Source organism: Erinaceus europaeus, chromosome 4 (genome assembly GCF_950295315.1).
Source record: "Erinaceus europaeus chromosome 4, mEriEur2.1, whole genome shotgun sequence".
Lineage (NCBI taxonomy): Eukaryota > Metazoa > Chordata > Mammalia > Eulipotyphla > Erinaceidae > Erinaceus > Erinaceus europaeus.
The window spans coordinates 6,742,855-6,765,949 of NC_080165.1; the positions used below are offsets into that span (position 1 = coordinate 6,742,855).

At 40.2% G+C, this 23,095-nt stretch overlaps 1 protein-coding gene across 1 annotated transcript in view; it reads left to right on the forward strand.

Annotated features, from left to right (window-relative positions):
- The window catches only part of UTRN (utrophin), a 609,745-nt gene that overhangs the window by 541,625 nt on the left and 45,025 nt on the right, over nt 1-23,095 (forward strand). The window contains exons 63-66 of the mRNA XM_060190773.1: nt 2,193-2,350; nt 5,007-5,173; nt 7,684-7,795; nt 19,232-19,368. Coding sequence (XP_060046756.1) covers nt 2,193-2,350; nt 5,007-5,173; nt 7,684-7,795; nt 19,232-19,368 — 574 coding nt within the window. The remainder of the gene's footprint in view (nt 1-2,192; nt 2,351-5,006; nt 5,174-7,683; nt 7,796-19,231; nt 19,369-23,095) is intronic.

Consider the following 23,095-nt stretch of genomic DNA (forward strand, 5'->3'; position numbering starts at 1 on the left):
GAGAGGGGGGAAGACAGAGAGGGGGAGAGAAAGACAGACCTGCTTCACCACTTGTGAAGTGACCTCTTGCAGGTGGAGAGCCGGGGGCTGGAACCGGGATCCTTACGCCCACCCTTGCACTTTGCGCCATGTGTGCTTAACCCACTGTGCTACCACCTGACTCCCGTTTGTTTGTTTTTGCTTTATCTTAATTGTACCGTAGTGGTATGTATCTCAAGAGAGGAGAGGTAGGCATCTTTGATCTTGCTGACACTGTGCCCTTCTCTGTAAAGATTATCATTCATATTCATCGACTGTGCATTTGCCTAAAAGGTCTTGTCCCAGAGACAGGTTATCAATAAGTACTGCAGTAAGAATCCTGAATAAATATATACATATATATATATTTTGGCCTTCAGAGTTATCGCTGGGGCTCAGTGCCAGCACTACAAATCCACTGCTCCTTGGTCCATTTCCCCCCCCCATTGTTATTGTTATTGTTGCTGTTGTTGTTGTTGCTGCTGCTGTTATTGTTGTTGGATAGGACAGAGAGAAATGGAGAGAGGAGGGGAAGACAGAGAGGGGAGAGAAAGACAGACACCTGCAGACCTGCTTTACTGCCTGTGAAACAGCCCCCCTGCAGGTGGGGGAGCTTGAACAGGAATCCTTGCCTGGGTCCTTGTCCTTCTTACTGTGTGTTACCCACTGTGCTACCACCTGACTCTCGTTTGTTTGTTTGTTTGTTTTTGCTTTATCTTAATTGTACCGTAGTGGTATGTATCTCAAGAGAGGAGAGGTAGGCATCTTTGATCTTGCTGACACTGTGCCCTTACTGTGTGTTTAATCTGGTGCATCAACGCCCGGCCCCCAAGAAATATTTTATAGTTGTGATACTTTTTTTTTCCAGAAAGGAAAGCTATAATTCTAACCAGATCTCAGTGGAAGAATAATAAACATGAAATTTATCTTAAATATGCTAACCTTATGTATGCTGAAACTAAAGTAGCATTTCATTATCATTACTATGTCAATATCACTGAACTTGTTTTAGCTATTTGAAACTTTGCTATTGAAAAGGTTGGTGCTAATATGATCAGTTAAACTAAAGGAATGATTCCTTTTGACCTGCAGTTGTTTGAAAATGGTCTTTAGGATCCAATAAATGTTTACTTACCTTTTGTTTTTGGAAACCCAAATGAAAAGTATTTACAATGTGTAATTATGAATTTATACCAACTGGGCATTTCTTTTCAAAAGGTATTAATTTCTTCAGGGGAGTGACTTGTTTTCACTTTTTATTTCTCCAGACTTTGGCTTCTTGAAGTATACTCTGAGGCTTGTTACTAGAAATATGGTAGTCATTTTAATCTTAAAAAGTTTACAAATGGTGAAGCTGAGTCAGTGCTGGAAAGATTGCCTCAATGAATCAAGAAAATTGTAAAACATCTTAGTCTATCTTTTAAGACTAGAAAAAGCCCAAGAGCTGTACAGAAGTATGTACAATTTTTTGTGAATGAGCATTTTAAATTTGAATAAACTGTACTTTACATGAACTGAAGTAGAACAAACAAAAAAAGTCTTTGTAGCCAATAGGAATGGAAGATCCTTTGAGCTTTAAGTCTTATTAAAAATCTGCTTATGTTATGTTTCTTAAACTCTTAAAATTTCAACACTTACTTCAATATAGAAATATTTAAAAAGAAATAGCTTTAAAACTTTCATTTCTTAATTTATTCATATATTTATAAGAGGAGAGAGAGAGAACCAGCGTACCACTCTGGCACGAGTTCAGGACCTCACCACCAGGTGAAAGAAAGAAAGAAAGAAAGAAAGGAAGGAAGAAAGAAAGAGAGAAAGAAAGGGAGGGTGAAAGAAAGGGAGGGATAAAAAGAGAAGGAAGACAAGAGCAAGATAAAAAGAAAAAGAGGAAAGGGAGGAAGGGAAGGAGAAAGAGATCTATAGTAAAAAATATTAATTTAATAGAATATCGAATTTGAACCAGTACACAAAATGGGCAACCAATCTATTTTTAGTGGAGGTGTGTTTATTCCTTTGATATGCCATAAAAGAAGCTTCCTTTGAATCTTGGGCTTTCTCAATCAGAAGGAAGTCTTATTCAGACTATTGAATAAACCTACATGAATTTGAAAAGACCTGTTTGTAAGTATTGACATATGAACAGATGGAAGTTAGCCTCTCCCCTCTCCTTGTAGATCTCTTCAATGAGGTGGCAGGACCAACAGAAATGTGTGACCAGAGGCAGCTGGGCTTGTTGCTTCATGACGCCATCCAGATCCCCCGGCAGCTGGGGGAGGTAGCGGCTTTTGGAGGCAGTAACATTGAACCTAGTGTACGCAGCTGCTTTCATCAGGTAAACATGAGGGTCACTGGTGTTGGGGAGGGCACTGATGACATTATAGTAAGTGCTGGACCAAAGGTAGGGAACATCAAGTTTGCATTCCAGCTTTTTAAAAAATTTTTTTATTTATGAAAAGGAAACGTTGACGAAATCATAGGATATGAGCGGTACAACTCCACACAGTTCCCACCATCAAAACTCCGTATCCCATCCCCTCCCCTGACAGCTTTCCTGTTCTTTATCCCTCTGGGAGCATGGACCCAGGGTCATTGTGGGATGCAGAAGGTGGAAGGTCTGGCTTCTGTCATTGCTTCCCCGCTGAACATGGGCATTGACAGATCGATCCATACTCCCAGACTGTCTCTCTCTTTCCCTAGTAGAGCAGGGCTCTGGGGAATCGGAGCATTTAGTTGAAAACAGAGTTAACATATAAAACCAAACAAGTTGTTGACTAATCATTAACCTAGAGGCTGGAATAGTGTAGATAAAGAGGGGGGGGGATCTCTGTTTAATAGATAGCTAGTAGGCCTATTTTAGTTATATTCCAAAGGGCCTGTGACTATACTAGTTTTTCTTATGGTAAACCCTTCCCCCAACACAGCCCCTCCCCAAAAAAAAAAAAAAACACCTCTCAGGAACGGAAGTCATCGTCTTTAGTATGTGTTGTTAGGTTCTGTGGTTTAGCCCTGACTTTGCCCTGGGTCATCTTTGGCCTCTTACTGTCTCACTGTTGCACATCATTCATTCCATATGCCTTTGGGTGTGTGCTTTCTTTTTGAAAAGTACTTACTTACCCTTATCACTGCTAATCTTCTTTCTTTTACTTTCTCTCCTTTTTTTTTTTTTGCCTCCACAGTTATCACTGGGGCTCAGTGTTTGCACCACGAATCCACTGCTCCTGGAGGCCATTTTTCCTACTTTTGTTGTCCTTGTTGTTGTTACTGCTATTGTTGTTGAACAGGACAGAGAGAAATGGAGAGAGGAGGGGAAGACAGAGAGGGGGAGAGAGGGGCTCAAACCAGGATCCTTGTGCTGGTCCTTGAGCTTCGCACCATGTGTGCTATGGACTAATTCTTAATCATTCTTTAGATCTTCACTTAACATTCATATCCAATGAAAACCTTTTCTCTGCCCCCTTTGTAAGAAGTTGTATGTCTATACTACATTCACCTGGCCTTCCTTAGACTTATTAAAATGCCCACAATGGTCACGTCATCTGTATCATTTGTTGTTCAGTGTTATCTATAATCTTAGGTGCATTTCTCTCTTCTTACTTTTGTATTTTTATGTGTAGCACTTGGAATATCATAGTTATTTAGTACTATAATACTGGTAAATATTTGCTAGATAAATGAATAAAAATGTCATGAGTTCCTTGGGTAAAGAACTCAAAATATAAATGTATCGTCAAAACAACAGTTCTCTTTAAAGAGAAAATACATACCATGAATTATGATGTTCCGAATTTTGTGTTGATCTAGGTCTGGTCCAGATTACTAATATTAAACCGGAAAAGAACTTTGGTCTCTTTCCTAATGTCTTCTTATAGGAAAACATTTTAGAAATGTTGCTAGTGATATTATAAACATGCATAGAAGGACAAGCCCATAGAAATGCTGCCAACATTTATCCAGAGGTTTAGCATCGCTAAGAGAAAAAAAATGCTCTCAAAGTCTCTGTAAGACATATTAGTCTAATCGCTTACCATATTTAGTCGTTTCCTTTCTTCTTCTCTTAGAGTAGAAAAATAACACATGAATATTTTAAATATTACAATGATGGTTCACAGTAATTTGGCACATATGGTAATTAGTAGGAAGGCTTAGCGATTAAACATTTTTTATAATTAATCATGATGATTCTGAGGCATTGCAAATTACCACAGAGTAATACAGTCCAGATGTGCTACCTTAAAGATTAGAACAGGGTATAGAAATAGGTTTGTTTGGCTTTGTTTTTTAGCATTTTCAGTGTTCTTCAAGTTCATGGATTCCACAAGTCTTTCACTAAATTCTACTGCTTGAGATAATTTAGTTTTAGAGACTTAAGTTATTTATTACACTTACGTGTATTTTGTTTTTACTTTCTAGAATCTGTCTCTGTTAAGGTAATGAGATTTCCCTCTTACCTATATGAAAAGTTCTCCTTTTATATTCTAGAATGTCCTTTTCTTGAAGAACTTGAATTCCCGGTTTATCCAGTCTAGAGTTAATGTAACTTTAACTATGCACAGATTTTCAGAAAATATGGAAACAGCACTCACTTCAATTTTATGAAGATTTTTTTTCTCACTTTTTTTTTTTGCCCCCAGGGTTATTGCTGGGGCTCGGTGCCTGCACTACAAATCCACTGCTCCTGGAGGCCATTTTTTCCTTTTTGTTGCCCTTCTTGTTTATCGGTGTTGTAGTTACTATTATTGATGTTGTCATTGTTGGATAGGACAGAGAGAAATGGAGAGAGGAGGGGAAGACAGAGAGGGGGAGAGAAAGACAGACACCTGCAGACCTGATTCACCGCCTGTGGAGCAACTCCCTGCAGGTGGGGAGCCGGGGGCTCGAACTGGGATCCTTATGCCCGTCCTTGCGCTTTGTGCCACGTGCGCTTAACTCGCTGTGCTACCGCCTGGCCCCCTTTTTTCTCACTTTTAATATGTTTGTTTCTTCACCAGAATAACAATAAGCCAGAGATAAGTGTGAAGGAGTTTATAGACTGGATGCATCTGGAACCACAGTCCATGGTCTGGCTGCCAGTTCTACACCGAGTAGCTGCTGCTGAGACTGCAAAGCATCAGGCTAAATGCAACATCTGTAAAGAGTGTCCGATTGTCGGATTCAGGTAAGAAGTGCTCAGCCCTGTGGTGCAGTAAGAGAATGAACAAGCAGGTGGTCAAGCAGACCCACCGTAAGCTTAGCAGCCAAGGTAAAGGGTATCTATCCTTTAAAAGGATAGAAGTCAAGGGCAACTGTTGGGAGAAATTTGAATACAGCAAACTTCTTGGAGTAAATGGATCTGAAATGCTTCATAGTGGGAGATGGACAGAGAGAGGAGGACGTGACTAGGAGAAGTCGGGAGTACTATAAAGAAGTGATCCAAATGCAAGATAAAGGCATCACAAATAAGAATCACTGTCACTGTCATTTTTCAAGCTAATTCCATGACAAACACTATGCTAAGTCATTTTGAATTTGTTATCTTGTTTACTGGTCATAAAAAATACAGTGAGATTGGTCGTACACTTACTGTTGTCCATGGATTTTGGAATACTATGACTTTACCTGAATCTGTGTTGAACAGCGTGGCATTATTTGAGGACTGGATATTTTATCTCCACATAATAGAACAGGGACTCAAATATTAGACAGTTTGCCCTTGGTCAGATATCCAACAGACAGAGACAACGCTGGGATTCAGAGTGACACATTTTAGTGTTAAGAGTTTGTGCTCTTAATCAGTGTGTTATTAAAAAACAGTCTAGATTTGCTAGGAGAGGAGATGTGTGACATTAAGACCAATTAGATGATGTTGAGCAGAGCAGTTGATCTGAGAGGTTGATTATTAGACCAAGAATATTATATTCTGCATGTAGACCTAACGTGATACTATAGGAAGTATCCTAATCCACTGACTTGGGACGAGACTGACAAACAGAAATCACCATTTGAGGAATCAGACTTCTCTGAGAAGTGTCAGCCACATTGCCAAGTCATCCTGATAGGTCAAGGACCCATGCCAGTATAGGCTTTTGTTTCAGATCAGCTCACATCCCTATCAACATAGGCTGAATGTAGAATAATGAGATTGATTAACTTGAAATCAGTTTTCAAGCAAATTTGCGGTGATTTTTGAAGCTCCTCAGTACTTAGGGGTTTACAGTATTAATGCATAGAGCCTTTATGTTTTATTTTTTATTGATTTAATAATGATTGACAAGATTGCAGGATAAGAAGGGTACAATTCCATATAATTCGTACCACCAGAACTCCAAATCCCATCTCCTCCATTGGAAGCTTTCCTATTCTTTATCCCTCTGGGAGTATGGACCCAGGGTCATTATGGAGTGCAGAAGGTGGAAGGTCTGGCTTCTGTAATTGCTTCCCCGCTGAACATGGGCCTTGGCAGGTTGAATCATACTCCCAGCCTCTTTCAGTCTTTCACTGTGGGGCAGGCCTCTGGTGGATAGTGGGGTGAGGGGTGTCCAGGACACATTTTATTTTTCTTTATTGGGGGGATTAATGGTTTACAGTAAACAGTAAAACACAGTAGTCTGTCCATGTGTAACATTCTCAGTTGTCCCGATAACAATTCCGCCTTCCTCTAGGTCCTCCTCTGCCATCCTGTTCCAGGACCTGAACCCTCCCCCACTCCTTAGTGTCCTTTATTTTGGTGCAATGCACCGACTCCAGTTGAAGTTTGACTTTGTATTTTCTCTTCTGTTCTTATTTTTCAACGTCTCTCTATGAGTGAGATCGTCCCATATTCATCCTTCTCTTTCTGACTTACCTCAGTCAACATGATTCCTTCAAGCTCCAACCAAGATGAGGTGAAGAAGGTGCAGTCACCATTTCTGATAGCTGAGTAGTAGAACCTTTATGTTTCATTTCCATCCTCAGTTTGTGGTTCAGTGTTTCCCCCCTATAGATAGGACCGCATTCATGTTCATAATCATGGCTATGTGTTCTGGCAGACGGAAGATCTGAAAGATGACCACAGAGTTTTGAGATTTAGATCTTTGTTCCTCTGAATCAGATTCTACAAAAGAAAGTCAGTGTACAGTGTCATCATTATGTGAAAGACTTAAGTGTTTCCATCCAGAATGCATCATGAAGTGAATTTTATTACATAGTGTTCCCTGCTCCTTAATGTATTGTTTCTTCTAACCAAATATGAAAATGTTTATTGTCAAAAACCATGCCATTGTAAGGGAATGTGTGTGTATGTGTTTCAACTCTTACTGATGGTAGAAATAATATTTTAAAACTTGATGTCAAGCTCATAAACAGATTCTTCTTATATTCTCTGCTCTTTTTTCTTCTTCTTTTTTTCTTTTTTTGCTTTCACATTCAGACGTTATAGAAAATCCTAGGAAACTTAATGTTGAACAAGATGAAAATGCTTTTTAGACATTTGAACTCTCAAACAATGCTTTTCTCTTACTCACTTCGGAGGTATTTCTATTTTTGCAAAATTAACTTTTCTCTTGGCCCTAATTTGGAACTGACTCCCTGTTTGCGGTTAATAAACCTTTTATTCCTGTGGTGATTTAGATGAATGAATTTTTTTCTCATATGATTATTTGGATGAGTAGAAGTACCTTAAGTCAGCCCATTTTCTTTTGCTCTCTCTAGGTATAGAAGCCTAAAGCATTTTAACTATGATGTCTGCCAGAATTGCTTTTTTTCTGGTCGAACAGCAAAAGGTCACAAACTCCATTATCCAATGGTGGAATACTGTATACCTGTAAGTAGTCAGTTACTATGCTTTGGTTTTTAGTTTATTACTTTTTACTTCACTTGTGTCCAAAATGATTCATCCTAGTAAGGCTTAGCTTTATTTTTTTCCCCCTAGAATACCACTTTCAAGATTGCTTAATCACATATCTTGTGTTGTTTTCTGTAAGTATGGGTGTAGTTCATTACACAGAGTAATACTATTTCTGAAAAATAATTTTAATTTAGTGTTTTGACTTTAAGCTTAACTTTCCTGGTAGCAAATTATTTTAAGAGTTCATACTGACCTATATTATCAACGACACTATGAGTAAGGCATGTTATTTCTAATATATATATATATATATATATATATATGTATATGTGTATATACATATATATATATATTATTGATTTATTGATGATCAACAAGACTATAAGATAAGAGGGGTACAATTCCACACATTTCCCACCACCAGAGTTCCATGTTCCATCTTCTCCATTGGAAGTTTCCCTATTCTTTATCCCTCTGGGAGCATGGACCAAAGATTTTTATGGGATGTAGAAGGTGGGAGTTCAGTTGCTTCTCCACTGGACATGGGCACTGACAGGTAGATCCACATCTCCAGCCTGTCTCTCTCTTTCCCTAGTGGGGCAGGACTCTAGGGAGGTGGGGATCCAGGACACATTGGTGAGGTCGTCTGCCCAGGGAAGTCAGGTTGGCGTCATGGTAACATCTGTAACTTGGTGGCTAAAAAGCATTAAGATACAAAGCAGAACAAAACCACTTTTATCACATACCTTTACATAAAAAATATAGAAAATGGGGAGGTAGGCAGTGGTGTTCCCAGTTGAGTACATGTCACCATGTGTAAGGACCCGGGTTCCAGCCTCTGCTCTCCACCTGTAGGGGAGATGCTTTGCAAGGGATGAAGTAGGTCTCTAGGTGTCTGTCTTTCTCTCTCTCTCTCTGCCTCCCCCCTCCTTTCAATTTCTCTGTCTTATCCAATTAAAAAAAATAGAAAAAATGGCCACTGAAAGTAGTGTATTCATGGTACTGATGCCAAGCCCTAGCCATAACCCTAGTGGCAAGAAAAAGAAAATATATATAGAAAATGAAGGGGGGAAAAAAACTCTATAAGTCTATATCCTGAATAACCTAGCTTCTAACATAATTCTGTTTCTGAATTTGTTGAGACTTATTTATTTTTATCTTTAGTCTTATTTGATTCATACTTGATTGAATGAATCACTGTGAGTTACATAATCACTCTCTTAAATTGGATTATTTCTTTAATGTTCTGATAATGTAAATAACACCAATGAATGTCTTTGTTTTTTTTTTAAATACATTCTTTTAAATTTTTTTAAAAATGATGTTTATTTATTTATTGGCTAGAGCCAGAAATCAAGAGGGAAAGGGGAGATAGAGAGGGAAAGAGACAAAGAGACACCTGTAGCCATGCTTCACCACTTGCAAAGCTTTCCCCCTGCTGGTGGGGACCAGGGGCTTGAACCCAGGTCCTTGCACTCAACCAGGTGTGCCAAAACCTGGCCCCCAATGAATGTCTTTGTGATGATAGTTTTCTCCATAGTTCACAAAAGTTATATTTTTGTCAGATAAAGCTCTACAAGTAGAAGTTCTTTACCAATAAATATGGTAAAATATAAAAATAAAATAAATATTTTATTCCACATTAACTTGTTTTTCAAAAGGACAAATCTCATACATGTGCTGGCTTTACTGCAGGCTCACTTGTACTGGGGACTAGTCCTGTTGCTCCTCTGATCTAAAGCCGCTTTTTTCTGGGATTACTTCTCATTTTTCTCTCAGCAGCTATTTTTTTAATTTTTTATTTATAAAAAGGAAACATTGACTAAACCATAGGATAAGAGGGGTACAACTTCACATAATTCCCACCACCAGAACTCTGTATCCCATCCCCAGCAGCTGGTTTTTTTTTTTATCTTTATTCCAGATAATAAGCCAAAATTTATTCACAGGATTGTCCATTTCCTTTGGTTAGGGAATTGAGTTTTTTTTTTTTTTTAACTTAACAGAATGGCACAATATTTATAAAAAGCCTTCTTCACATATAAATCTTGGATTCTTAGCTCTCTTATCCCAAATAAATATTCACCCCCATATGGAGAAAAAAAACCTCCAGAAAATATTGCTGACTTATATAGAGGGTTAATACCCAAAATGTACAGTAGCTTCAGGGGAAGACATCCCCCCAGTGAGATTTCTGAAACACCATTTGTTACTATGATTAAGCTACTGATTCACTCAGTCTAGGAATATTGACTACCCACCATGTGTCAGTAGCGAGTCTTGGTTTTATATGTTCATCACTGTACACCAAGCACAAGCTCACTGACTCTTCTGATGCTTTTCACTCAGGAGGAGGGGATGTGTGCCAGGGAACAAGGAAACAAGAAATGAGATAATTATCCATTTTAGTGAGTGCCTTCAAACAAATAAGTGAATGATGAGATTGAAGATTAACGAAAACACTTTACATAAAGAAATCAGGGAGTGTCTTTCTGAGAAATTGGCATTTGTATTGAGATTGAAGGGTGAGGGGAAAGAAAAAAAAAAAACAGCTGTGTAAATAACCAGCAGGAGAGTATAGAAAGGAAGAGAGGGCACACAGCAGGACACAGAATGGGAGAGTTTGGTCTGATCAGGAAGAAACTGAAGAAACTGAAGCCTATTTCACAAGGGGAGTCTAGAGAGAGCACTGACAAAATAGTGCCAGGAACCCAGAGCATAATCAAAACATTTGGCTCTGTATTTAAAAAATGGCTCATATATTCAAGATAGCAACAAGGGGAATGTTTACACCAAGCTTAGAGTCATGGTAAGAAGTCAGAGCAGGGGGAAATACAGAACATGATTTCCATCATGATGGGTAGAAATTTAGGGAACTTACAAATGACTACTAACAGATTGAAGAAAAAAAAAAAAAACATAGATTGTTCCAGTGTTAAACAAGATACATCAAAATTATCAGTTTTAGGGTCCGAGATATAAATCACTCAGCAGAGCATACGCCTTACCAAAGGGGAGTTCCTGGGTTCAAGCACTGGCGTCACCCAGGAGTCCCACAGGGACCTTCATGGACAGAGACATGTACAGTGAAGCCTCACTCTTCTCTGTCTTTCTGTCATTTCCCTCTCCCATTTAGAATGGAAAAGTGGTCTCATGAGGCTGCTCATTTTTTTAAAAAAAATATTTATTCCCTTTTGTTGCCCTTGTTTTATTGTTGTAGTTATGATTGTTGTCGTCATTGTTGGATAGGACTGAGAGAAATGGAAAGAGGAGGGAAGACAGAGAGGGTCCCCACCTGCAAGGGGAAAGCTTTGTGAGTGGTGAAGCAGTCTTGCAGGTGTCTCTCTGTTGTTCTGCTTCTCTCTCTCTCCCTTCCCCCTTGATTTCTGGCTGTCTCTATCCAATAAATAAAATAAAGGTAAGGTAAGGGAAAGGGAAAGGGAAAGAAAAGAAAATTCTCTGGTGGTCCAGGAGGTGGTGCAGTGGATAAAGCATTAGACTCTCTAGTGTGAGTTCCTAAGTTCAAACCCCGGCCGCATGTATGTCAGAGTGATGTCTGGTTCTTTCTCTCCTTCTATCTTTCTAATTAATAAATAAGTAAAATCTTTAAAAAATTCTCTAACTACATTACTAATCTTATTTATTTACCCATGCCCTTTTTTTCACTTGAATTTGAATGTTTTTATTGTTAAGAAGCTTCTTAAGTTTGTCAGTCTTTTTTTAAACCCTTCCAACTCCAGAAATATTTCAAGCCGTCTTGATTAAGTTTACCCATTCTAAAGTGATCAAGATAATAATTTAAGAGAACAATTTAATGTTGTTCTTATTACCTATGCACCATATTTTATTTCAGAGATCACTGCTTATTTTAATACTAGTTCTGTGTTATATTTAAAATGTCCAAGTTTTAAGTTTCATTTTTATCAGAAGGATCGTTTATTTTCAACTAATTTATAGTGTAAAAGACCCTAATTCTATCTTTTAAAAAATCATTTATATCCTCTGTTGCAAATAACTGAAATTTTATTCAGGTTAGTAAAAATGCACGTTTGGGTATTTAAAAGGAGTCTTTTAATTTGAGAGCGGATGATGGGTTTCGTCTGTGACTTGTAAGTGTTGAGATCGTTGCTGTCAGTGAGGACTGAGTAGGGTTGGGTCTCAAGGGAATAGAAACTATCTGGGGTTGCTCTCAGGAGTAGCAGGAGATGAGTCAGTTTTGCCACAATACCTGCCACAAAAGGGCAGCTTAAGTTCATTGGCAGGAACTTGCAGTCATTGCTCAGCCAGTTTAGCCTTAAAAGATGGTGGGTACTGATGAAGGCCAAGGAGTGACTGATTCAAAGGTGTTGTTAGTCCTGGGTTTGGTCTGGGCTCTCTCCATGCTGAAGAAATGCCGAAAGAGGCTGGATGTCTCATGTTCCAGATGATGGAGGAAAGAACAGATTGAGTCTTAATCGAGGTCCAGAAGGTGCAAGGATGAGAAGTTCTAAATCAGTGAAAGAGTTTTCAGATGAGAAACTTGAGGCAGAAAGACATTTTGAGTCGCAGTGACTGAGGTATGGCTACCTCCAGGGGGTAACTGGAGTGGATCATAGAGGGCTGGAAAGGTGAGCACACTCCCCCCCCCCCCCAGGGCATTGCTCAGCTCTGGCGTCTGGGATTGAGCAAAGTGAACTAGCATTTAGAAAATCATCAGTTCTGTCTCTACACATGCCAGGTGGTAGCTTGATAATAGTCAAGTAGCAGTGAAAGGACACTAAAGAAGCACACTGGGTTTAGGAAAGAAGACCAAGGTTTAAAAGGAAAAAAAAATGTGAGCCTTTGTTCTTGACCTTTGTAAAGAAGAGATTACAGAGCTCTTAACACTGAAGATGATGAGGACTTCTTGTTATCATCAGAATTCACTAAAGAGGAAAGGTTAGGGGCGTAGTTAGAAACCAAGTGCATGGGGCTGTCTTCTTCTAGCGTTTGCCCTTCTTCCGTAGCCAGTCAACAGTGTCAGGTTGAGCCTGATGTAAAGTTTCGAGACCTCCTTTGAATGTGGAGAGGTGGCAGTCATTGACTATGTGGGTCGTAGTCTGTCTGGAGCCGCAGGGGCTGTTCATGGGGCTGTGCTTCTAAATAAATCAAAGGACTTAGAATTCATGAGGGTGGGGAAAGGAAGTCAACAGAGAGGAACCCTGTCTGATGAGGGAGAGTGGCCCAGTCTAAGTCAGGAAAACACAAAAAAGGGAAAGGCAGTAGGATTACCTGTTCGTAATACAGATATCAGGAATTGCAAATAAAAGAAGTAAGTGGCTTTAGAAGCTTTTAGCTTGGGGAAAAAGAGACTGGATACTTGCAAAATTGCTTCCTATTTGAAAGCAGATACAAGTATATTCTTCCCAACTAAAATATAGGGAAATAAACTAAAATTGTATTGCTAGAAGACTGACAATAGCCCCTTTTTGCTTTCAAAATGTGGGCTAGAATCCTTGAAGAATTCTCTGCATGCAAGCCAGCTTTGGACTATTGATAGTTTGCACTGGCAGTTTTGCTTAAAAAATAGAATGACAGGAAACGAATAACTGGATGGAAAGCTTTAGCAGAACTTAACAAGATTTTTAAAGCAGATGCAGTTGTAAGACAACAGGTTCAAGTATATTCTTATCAGTTAAGCCATGGAGAAATCAATGACTATTTCACACTTGAAGTGTTTTTGGAAACAACCGAAGAATCGTGACTTTCTACTAAAGGAAAAAAAAATCTATTTATTTTTATTTAACAGTGAAATCTATCTTTTCTTTGCAAGATAGATGTTGTTCACAAGAAACAAAGAAAAAAATGGCAAAAGAAAAAAAATTAAATAGCTGCTTTGTCCATTGTTTCCCCACTTTAGCCAGTGTCCTTATGTCAATGAGACTATAAAATGCAGATATAAGAATGCTGATTCTTTTTCTCTCTACACTGAGTTAATGTAATTTGTTTTTGGCATTGTTGCTTCTTCAGATGAGACTTGTGATATCTGCCAGTATGTTAAAAATGCAGTATCGTTGCTATTTTCCTGACCTCAGCATTCTGAAGTAGTTTTCAGTTCTTATTTACCTTACACTGTGTCCCCAGTAGTTGGATGCATTTTGACTGTCTCAGTTTTTAAGGTGAAGAAATTTGGACAAGATGCATTTTTATCACTTAGTCACAATCCATAATCCCTTGGTGATTTTGTTAATTCTATTGTTTAATGTATGCATCTGTTTATGTATGGATTAGTAAGAGCAGAGAAGGAGAGAACCTGAGCCTTACTCTGGTACACATGATGCCAGGGATCAAAGACAGGATTTTATGCCTAAGAATCCAAAGCTTAACGCACTGTACCATTTCCCAAGATGATAATTCTTTTTTTTTAATTTCACATTTTTTTCCCATGAAAGCTGGAGTCTTTGAGTTTATCCTCCTGCTTTCTTTGTACTCAATAGAATTTAGTGTGTCTGAATTTGAAATTAGTTGTAATGAGTGAAATTTTCATAAAAACTCAGAGTTTGTTTTGCAATTCTAAAAAGACTGTAGACAGATTCTGTTCTAAAGAATGTTCCTGCCACAGGAGGTGGTGGTGGGGGGGGTTTGGACACTTGTACCTCTTGCTGAGAGGGAAGCTCTTGCTTCTTCAATTGGAATGTTTGTAGTTTTGAATGCTAGAAACAGTAATATTTAATTATTCTCCTAGTTTCATTTGACTTTCCTCTTTCATGTAGGACTGACTCTTTAAAATTTCACTTTCTCTAGGAGTTAAAAATGGTGATGCTCTCACTGACCTTAGCAGTTAAATGAGCTGTCCCGGTCTGTGCCCTTGCTTCATCTACTGAGAGCTATAAGCTCCTGTTCTTTTATGGTTTTTCTTTCAACAATGAAAGAAAACCTGGCTTTCAAGAAATGCACATTTGAAATGTAAGATAATGTCTGCATTAATGAATGATTCCTTTAATTTCACATTCATGTTTGTCAATAGTAGTTGCTATGTGAAAGATCGAATTTAATCGGATTCTATTTATTATCGTGTGTGTGTGTGTGTGTTTAAACCAAACCCTTACACTAGAACTGTAAAATAGAGAAAATTACTTACTCTCATCAGGTGGAAAATTACATTTCACATCTATTCTTGGGGGGTAGTGGTGAGAAAATGGGCTTATTTTATTTTTCTTGCTCTGTCCCAACTCTAAAATTACAGTCTGCTAATCTGAAATTAATACCCAAATGCATTTCATTCATTAAATAAATTTATGCTTTTAGATGATAACTACTGGTAGCAGTTTTCCCCCTCAACTTGTAAAGACTAATGAGGAGTTGACATGTGCTATTTCTGTGCATGTCTATAGATAACAGTATTTGAGTATTCTCAGGAGCTCAAAGTTAATTTCAGAAGCTGCCGTGAGTATTTTGGACTGAGTGTGTGTTATTCATCTGTGGAGGAGAGAGGTGACAGAGTTTTGTTGGTTAATTGATTTTACTTTATTTGTGCTTGTTTTGTTTTATTTAGTTAAAGAATGTATAATGTGGAGTGAGAATAGTATTTCTATGATGTCTCAGTACCCCCAAGCAAGAGTTCATATTAAAACCCAGTAATACTCAGCTAAAACATTGCGTGTCGTGAAAGAAACCAGTGACGAAAGGCCATTAGATTTTGTAATCTGATTTAGAAGGAAGTCCAGCACAGATAAACATATAGAAACACTAAGTAGAATAGAATTTCCCAGTAGCTGCCGGTAGGGAATGGGAGAAGAGAGGGGGCTTGCATTGCTAGGGTACAGGTTTCTGTTTCCTGTTTTTTAATATGTTGTCAGAATAAAGCCCAGTGCTTTCCCACAAGTGTGTTGCTGATTAGCTGGGTCCCAGACCCAATTTTTTTTCCACCCATTTTAGACTTTCAAAGGTCACAGACTCCAGGATGTTTCTAGCTCTACCCACTTCTGTGGCTAGGTGGAATGGGATATGGCTGTCTGGTGGTGAGGTGGGAATTGTATGAATTATACCCTTCTGATCCCACCATCTTGTCAATCATTATTAAATCACTTCTTCTTCTAGCGTTTGCCCTTCTTCCGTAGCCAGCCAACAGCGTCAGGTTGAGCCTGATGTCAAGTTTCGAGACCTCCTATGAATCTGGAGAGGTGGCAGTCGTTGACTATGTGGGTCATAGTCTGTCTGGAGCCGCAGGGGCAGTTCGGGTCGTCTCTGGCTCCCCAGTGATGGAACATAGCGGCGCACCGGCCATGGCCTGTTCGATAGTGATTGAGGAGGGCCCAATCATAACATGCTAGGTCAAAGCTGGGTTGATGCTTGCAGGGGTCTGTGATGAGGTGTTTGTTCTTTACCTCAGCTGACTGCCAGCTCTGTTTCCAAGAGTCTGGAACAGAGAAGTTCAGTGTAGGCGTAGGGGACCAGATTGGGTGACGAGACGTCAAGCGTTGGACAGGGTGGGCGAAGATATCCGCGTATATTGGCAGGTCCGGTCGAGCGTAGACGTGGGAAATGAACTTAGATGATGCCGCATCCCGACGAATATCTGGCGGGGCGATGTTGCTAAGAACTGGCAGCCATGGAACCGGGGTGGAACGATGGTTCCAGAAATGATTCTCATGGAGGAATATAATTTGGAATCGACCAAGTGGACATGGGGGCTACGGAACCATCCTGGGGCACAGTATTCTGCAGTGGAATAGCATAATGCCAGAGATGATGATCCTAGTGTGGAAGCGCTCGCGCCCCATGAGGAGCTGGCCAGTCTTGCAATGATGTGATTCCTCGCGCCCACCTTTGCTGCAGTTTTTATGAGATGTTTGTGAAATGACAGGGTGCGATCGAGAGTAACGCCAAGATAGACTGGCTGGGCTTCATGCCGGATTCTCGTACCGCCAAGCTGCACATTAAGCTCACACGAGGCCGAGGCATGGTGTAGATGGAAAACAGATGATACCGTTTTTGCAGTAATAATAATAATAATAATAATAGTAATAAATAATAAAAAAGTTGAAACATAAGAAAAGGATAAAACTCCAGGAGTGGCGAAGCAGTGCTGCAGGCCCATCTCTCTCTCTCCCCCCACCTCCTACCACCCCCACCTCTCTCTTTTTCTTTCCCTCTCGCTCTTTGTCTCTCTCCTTCTCTTCCCCTCTCTGTGCCCTTCTCTTTCCATTTCTTGTTGTATCTTTCCTAGAAGGAAAAAAATAATAGATATGACCACCAGGAGCAGTGGATTGATCATGCACACTGAGTCCCAGCACTAACCCCAGGGGCAATTAAAAAAAATACAACAGTAAATCTCTAAATCTTGACTTGGGATTTAGTTGCCTTTTCCCTTCTTTCCTTTTCTTTTTTGTTATTTATTTATAAAATAAAATATATCAACAAGACCACAGGATATTGGGGGTACAATTCCACACAGTTCCCACCACCAGATCTCCATATCCCACCCCCTCCCCTGACAGCTTTCCTATTCTTTATCCCTCTGGGAGTATGGACCCAGGGTCATTGTGGGATGCAGAAGGTGGAAGGTCTGGCTTCTGTCACTGCTTCCCCGCTGAACGTGGGCGTTGGCAGGTGGATCCACACTCCCAGCCTGTCTCTCTTTTTCCCTAGTGGGGCAGGGCTCTGGGGAGGTGAGGTTCCAGGACACATTGGTGAGATCACCTGCCTAGGGAAGTCAGGTTGGTGTCATGGTAGCATCTGCATTAAGAAATAAAACAGAAAAAATTATTTAATAGTCAGGAACCTAAAGGAAAGAATATAGCAGATGAGTTTTGGGGTCTCCATTTTGGAAAAAAAAACTAGTAGGTCTATTTTAGGTCTATTCCAAGGGTCCCATGACTTTACTAATTTTTGCCTGAGCATGACAGCTAACATGCAGTTGAACCAAAAGCATTGTCTAGGGAGATGGTATCAGAGTTGAAAACAGGACTAGGGGTTAAGCACATGTGGCGCAAAGCTCAAGGACCGGCATAAGGCCTAAGGATCCCAGTTCGAGCCCCCGGCTCCTCACCTGCAGGAGTAAAGCAGGTCTGCAGGTGTCTGTCTTTCTCTCCCCCTCTCTGTCTTCCCCTCCTCTCTCCATTTCTCTCTGTCCTATCCTACAATGACGACATCAACAACAACAATAATAACTACAACAATAAAACAACAAGGGCAACAGAAAAGGGAATGAATAAATAAATAAATAAATATAAAAAAAGAAAACAGGGCTAGAAAGCTGGATCAGGGCAGAGAGTAGCTCCCAGATATGGGAAATGTATGTAAGTATCATTTTACAGTGTGTGGTTTTTTTTTGTTGTTGTTGTTTGTTTGTTTTTTAGGTTGTTCTGTTTGCTTGCTGTTTTGGGTCACTGCAAACTATTTAGTTATTTATTTATTGTTCACTTTTGCTTTAAAGTGTATATTTCCCCCTAACCTATGGGTGTACGTGTTCTGTCTCATGGGCCCTGGTCTATATCTAGGTTCTGTGGCTTTGCTTGGAGGTGCACCACCTGGCATGGTATTAAGGAGTCCTGTGAGCTAGGCCTGGGCTCACTAGAGTGCTGTTGGTGAAGAGCTGACATTCCACGCCTGGGGTCTCTGGACACAGTCCGGAGTGAATCATGGTGGGGTGGCACTGGTCACACTGATCGGGTTCAGCTCAGCAGATGCTGTATCAATGGTCTGGATCGAGTGGGGTGTGCAGAAGGACATCACGCCCTGGAGTTTCCAGGACTGGGGAAAAATATGGGTTTTATAGAGAATGAGGAGATTTCTCGCTGTCTTGGAGTTTAAGAAGACAATAGATAGTTATTATTGTAACCAAGTTATTAGAGAATTTGGGTGACTTTGAAAATCCTCTGGTTAGGATTTGCTGTCTCATTTAAGACCTTACCATGATTTATGCTATTTAATGCTATTTACATACAGCTGTCTCTTACCTACTGACACAAGCAGTTGCTTCTGGTCTCCTTGGTCTAAGACTATAGATGATTTAATATTTTCATTAAACAATCATTGTTAGAAATGTATTAAAAATATTTGAACCCACTGTTAAAATCAAGTAGGTTACAGATTTGAAAACTTAAGTGCTTAGATTGAAGGAATCTTTACTGGAATGCTTAACCCACTGCGCTCCTGCCCAGCCCCCGAGTTTCTGGTTTTGAACAGCTGTTATGAGTCCTGAGCATACCTGCCAGGAACTAATTGCTGCCTGTTAGGAGAAATTAAAAGAATAAATAAACTAAATGTTGGATATATTGAATTATAAGTCCTTACTGCCATGCACTTTTCTGAGATTACATCATGTTCTAAAAGTACATGGAGTTACTAGAACCATGGTCATTTAATTTTATCAATTTGTGTACATTTTTAATTAATTGTGATTTTCTCTTATCTGAATGAGTGCATTGTTATTTTTTTTTCACCTCACAGACAACATCTGGGGAAGATGTTCGAGACTTCACAAAAGTGTTAAAGAATAAGTTTAGATCAAAGAAGTACTTTGCCAAACACCCTCGGCTTGGCTACCTTCCTGTCCAGACAGTTCTTGAAGGCGACAACTTAGAGACGTAAGTTTCATTTTCCTATTAAAATCGACCTCTTCTTTCATATTGCCTTATCTTGTTTTAGTGGAATAAGAGATTGCTTAATCCCAAAAAGCATTTGTATTTTGGCAAGTCATTTTTTTAAGAGTCAGACTAAACTTGAAATCGATTTGCACAGCATGGCATTTTGCTAATAGCTTTTGACAACATCACAGCTAAATTCTAGGTTTAATCTCAAACTTATGCCTGAACTTTAAAATGTGAATTAGTGTTAACAGCTATTTCACTGGTCAGTTAAAAAACACATGGGACCCAGTGGTGGCGCACCTGGTTGAACACACATGTTACAATGCACAAGGATCCAGGTTTGAGCCCGTGGTCCCCATGTGCAGAGGGAAAGCTTTGCAAGCAGTAAGTAGTATTGCAGGTGTCTGTCTCTCTTCCTCTTTACCTCCCCCTTCCCTCTTAATTTCTTACTATCTCTATCAAAATAAATAAACAAATAAATATAATCAATTTTTTTTAAAAAAATGTCCCATGGGTGAGGTCCAGGGCTTCTACTCCAGCAGTCCATGGGAGCACTGTGTAGCAGAAAGAATGTGACAGAGTAGAACAGTATCATGGTGTTCATCTCTCTCTAAATAAAATAAAAATAATGAAAGGCATCCCAGGTAGCAGTCATAGAATTATACATGTGAGAAGCCCCAGAGCTACAGAAGCAAAGGATAAAGAAAAACTCCAGGGAGATGGTGAGATCATTTGCTGTTTTATTATTTTATTATGATTCCTCACTGTGTTCTTACACATGTATTCATATATACATCGCCGGGCTGAGCTTCACTGACGGGAGACAGACGACCCGGGACTCATGGTTGAGCTGTAGGTAGTATCTCTTTATTCATGCGGAACGCAGCACAATCTAAGCCGAGCTACACTAAACTAAAGTAAAACTCACAATGCTGTCTTTATATATACTTGCCAAGTAGGATGTAAACAGGATGTGACGTAGGTAGAGAGGGTGGAGAGAAAAGTGACTGGTGAAAATCAGGGTGTGACAAGGAGAGGGGCGGAGCAAAAAGACATCATGAACCAGTGGGGATTAAACCAATGCCCTGCAGGCAGGGTGCTGCTTAGTTATGTAAATAGAATAGTGTTAAGCAGGGGGGATTAAACCAAATGAAACAGAAGAGGTTTTTAGAAGTAGAATTAGAAGCCTACCAACAATACATTCCTCTTTTCTTTTCCCTTGACTGTGAAGATAATAAAACCAGGGCTTTGCAGATTATCTGACATATGGGCTGTGGAAATAGCACAGTGCTTCTGTGCAGAATTTGCATGCTAGATGACCCAGGTTCAATCCCTCCCCTCCCCATGAAGCATACATGAGACAGAAGTTTGGAGTAGCAGAGTCACTGTTACAAAGCAAAGCAAAATGTGCATTTCTGTCTGCCTTGTTTTCTTCTAGATGTGGGGGTCCTCTGAGCCTGTCTCGGCCCCCGCCTGTGGTGGGGGGAGGAAGAGTCGGTGGGTAAGGGAAGCGACTTGCGAACGTTCTGTGTGAGAAACTCGGTGCTTTGTCCTGTGTTCACTCATTACCAGGGTTGTCACTGGGGGGCATGCAAGCTGTACACGTCTGTTTCTCCAAGTGACCGTTTCTCCCCTAGGTCTTTCCTCTCCTTTCCTTTTCTTTTTTTTTTTTAAATCAAAAGTGAGCTTGAGAGAGAGAGAGAGAGAGGTAGGTAGGGAGGACAGAAGAGGGAGAGAGTGAGAAGATGAGCGAGGTGGTACTGCCCCTGGTTAAGTGGATGCACTACAGTGCACAAGGACACAGGTTCAAGCCCCTGGTCCCCACCTGCAGGTGGAAAGCTTCATGAGTGGTGAAGTAGAGTTACAGGTGCCTCTCTGCCCCATTCAATAATAAATGAAATTCAATTTAAACAAGAAGTCATTTAAAGAGGGGGGAAGAGAGAAAAGGAGAGACATCTGCAGCACCGTTCCACCACCCTTGAAACTTCTCCCAGGCGTGTGGAGCACCCCAGGGCTACCCACAGCAGCAGTGCCCCACGCAGCCCAGACATTGTCCTTGGCGATGAAGCATGTAGCCCCTGTCCCTTTTCTGTCCAGTAACATTGCTCAAAGCATATAGAGGAGGGATCATGACACCTCATGATTGCTCGAATGGTTCATCACTTAAGTGGTGCAACAGAGAATGACTTGTGGTGTGTGGTGTCCTTGGTAGGAAGAGTTTCAGTTCAACTTTGGCCCATACAGAACAGCCTAGAAGCAGAGTGAGGTAGGTGAATTTTGTTTCTCTCTTTGCCCTAACTGGGTAGCACTACAGACAAACTTTCTTTCTTTCTTTCTTCCTTCCTTCCTTCCTTCCTTCCTTCCTTCCTTCCTTCCTTCCTTTCTTTTTCTTTCTTTCTTTCTTTCTTTCTTTCTTTCTTTCTTTCTTTCTTTCTTTCTTTCTTTCTTTCTTTCTATCTTCCTTCCTTCCTTCCTTCCTTCCTTCCTTCCTGCCTGCCTGCCTGCCTGCCTTCCTGCCTTCCTTCCTGCCTTCCTTCCTTCCTTCCTTCCTTCCTTCCTTCCTTCCTTCCTTCCTTTCTGGAATCAAACTGCCTTGAATTTAAACTTGCTGTTTGATTTGGGGCCAGTTGCTGAAAATGTCTGTGCTTCAGTTAACACAGCTGTGAAATAAAGATATCAGGAGATGGATAGCCTAACATGAAACAAGGAATTTTTATCTGTTTGTGATTTGACAATACCTTACAAAATTATGACTTCAGGAGTCTAGTTTCACATGCACATGTGGTATATGTAAGCCACCTCCCCCTCCAGGAAAGACCTCCCCTCCTCGTAACCAGCACAGTTCCAGTTCATCTGATTTTATCCACGATACTCCAGACCACCTGCTAGTTAGGCCAAGACCTCTTACTTCACTTGGTCTAGTCAGTTCCATCCATTGGGCGACAAATGATACAATCTCAACTTCAAAAAATAATTTAAATTGAAACAGAAGAAATGTAGTCATGAATTAATAAGTAATAAAATTACTAAGTAATTATGTCAAGAGTGAGTTTTTCCGGGCTAGGCTGTGACGCACCTGGTTGAGCGCACATGTTACAATGTACAAGACCCGGGTTCAAGCCCCTGGTCTCCACCTGCAGGGGGAAACTTTGTAAGCAGTGAAGCAGGTCTGCAGGTGTCTGTCTTTCTCTCTTTCTATCACCCTCCTACCCTTTCAATTTCTGGCTGTCTCTATCCAATAAAGATAATTAAAAAAAAAAAAAAAGAAAAATGAGTTTTTCAACCTCTCAATAATTTTTTGAAATATGAGCATTATGCCTATCAAAACAATTCTCTTGTGCATAATCTTTTTTTTTTGCCTCCAGGGTTATTGCTGGGGCTCAGTGCCTGCACCATGAATCCACTGCTCCTAGAGGCCATTTTTTCCCCTTTTGTTGCCCTTGTTGTTTTAGCCTTGTTGTGGATATTACTGTTGTTGATGTTATTCATTGTTGGATAGGACAGAGAGAAATGGAGACAGGAGGGAAGACAGAGGGGAAGAAAAAGACAAGACACCTGCAGACCTGCTTCACCACCTGTGAAGCGACTCCCCTGCAGGTGGAGAGCCGGGGGCTCGAACTGGGAACCTTCCTCCAGTCCTTGCGCTTTGCACCCGATGTACTTAACCTGCTGTGCTACCGTCTGACCCCCTCTTGTGCATACTTTTTAGAGAAAAATTATTGCT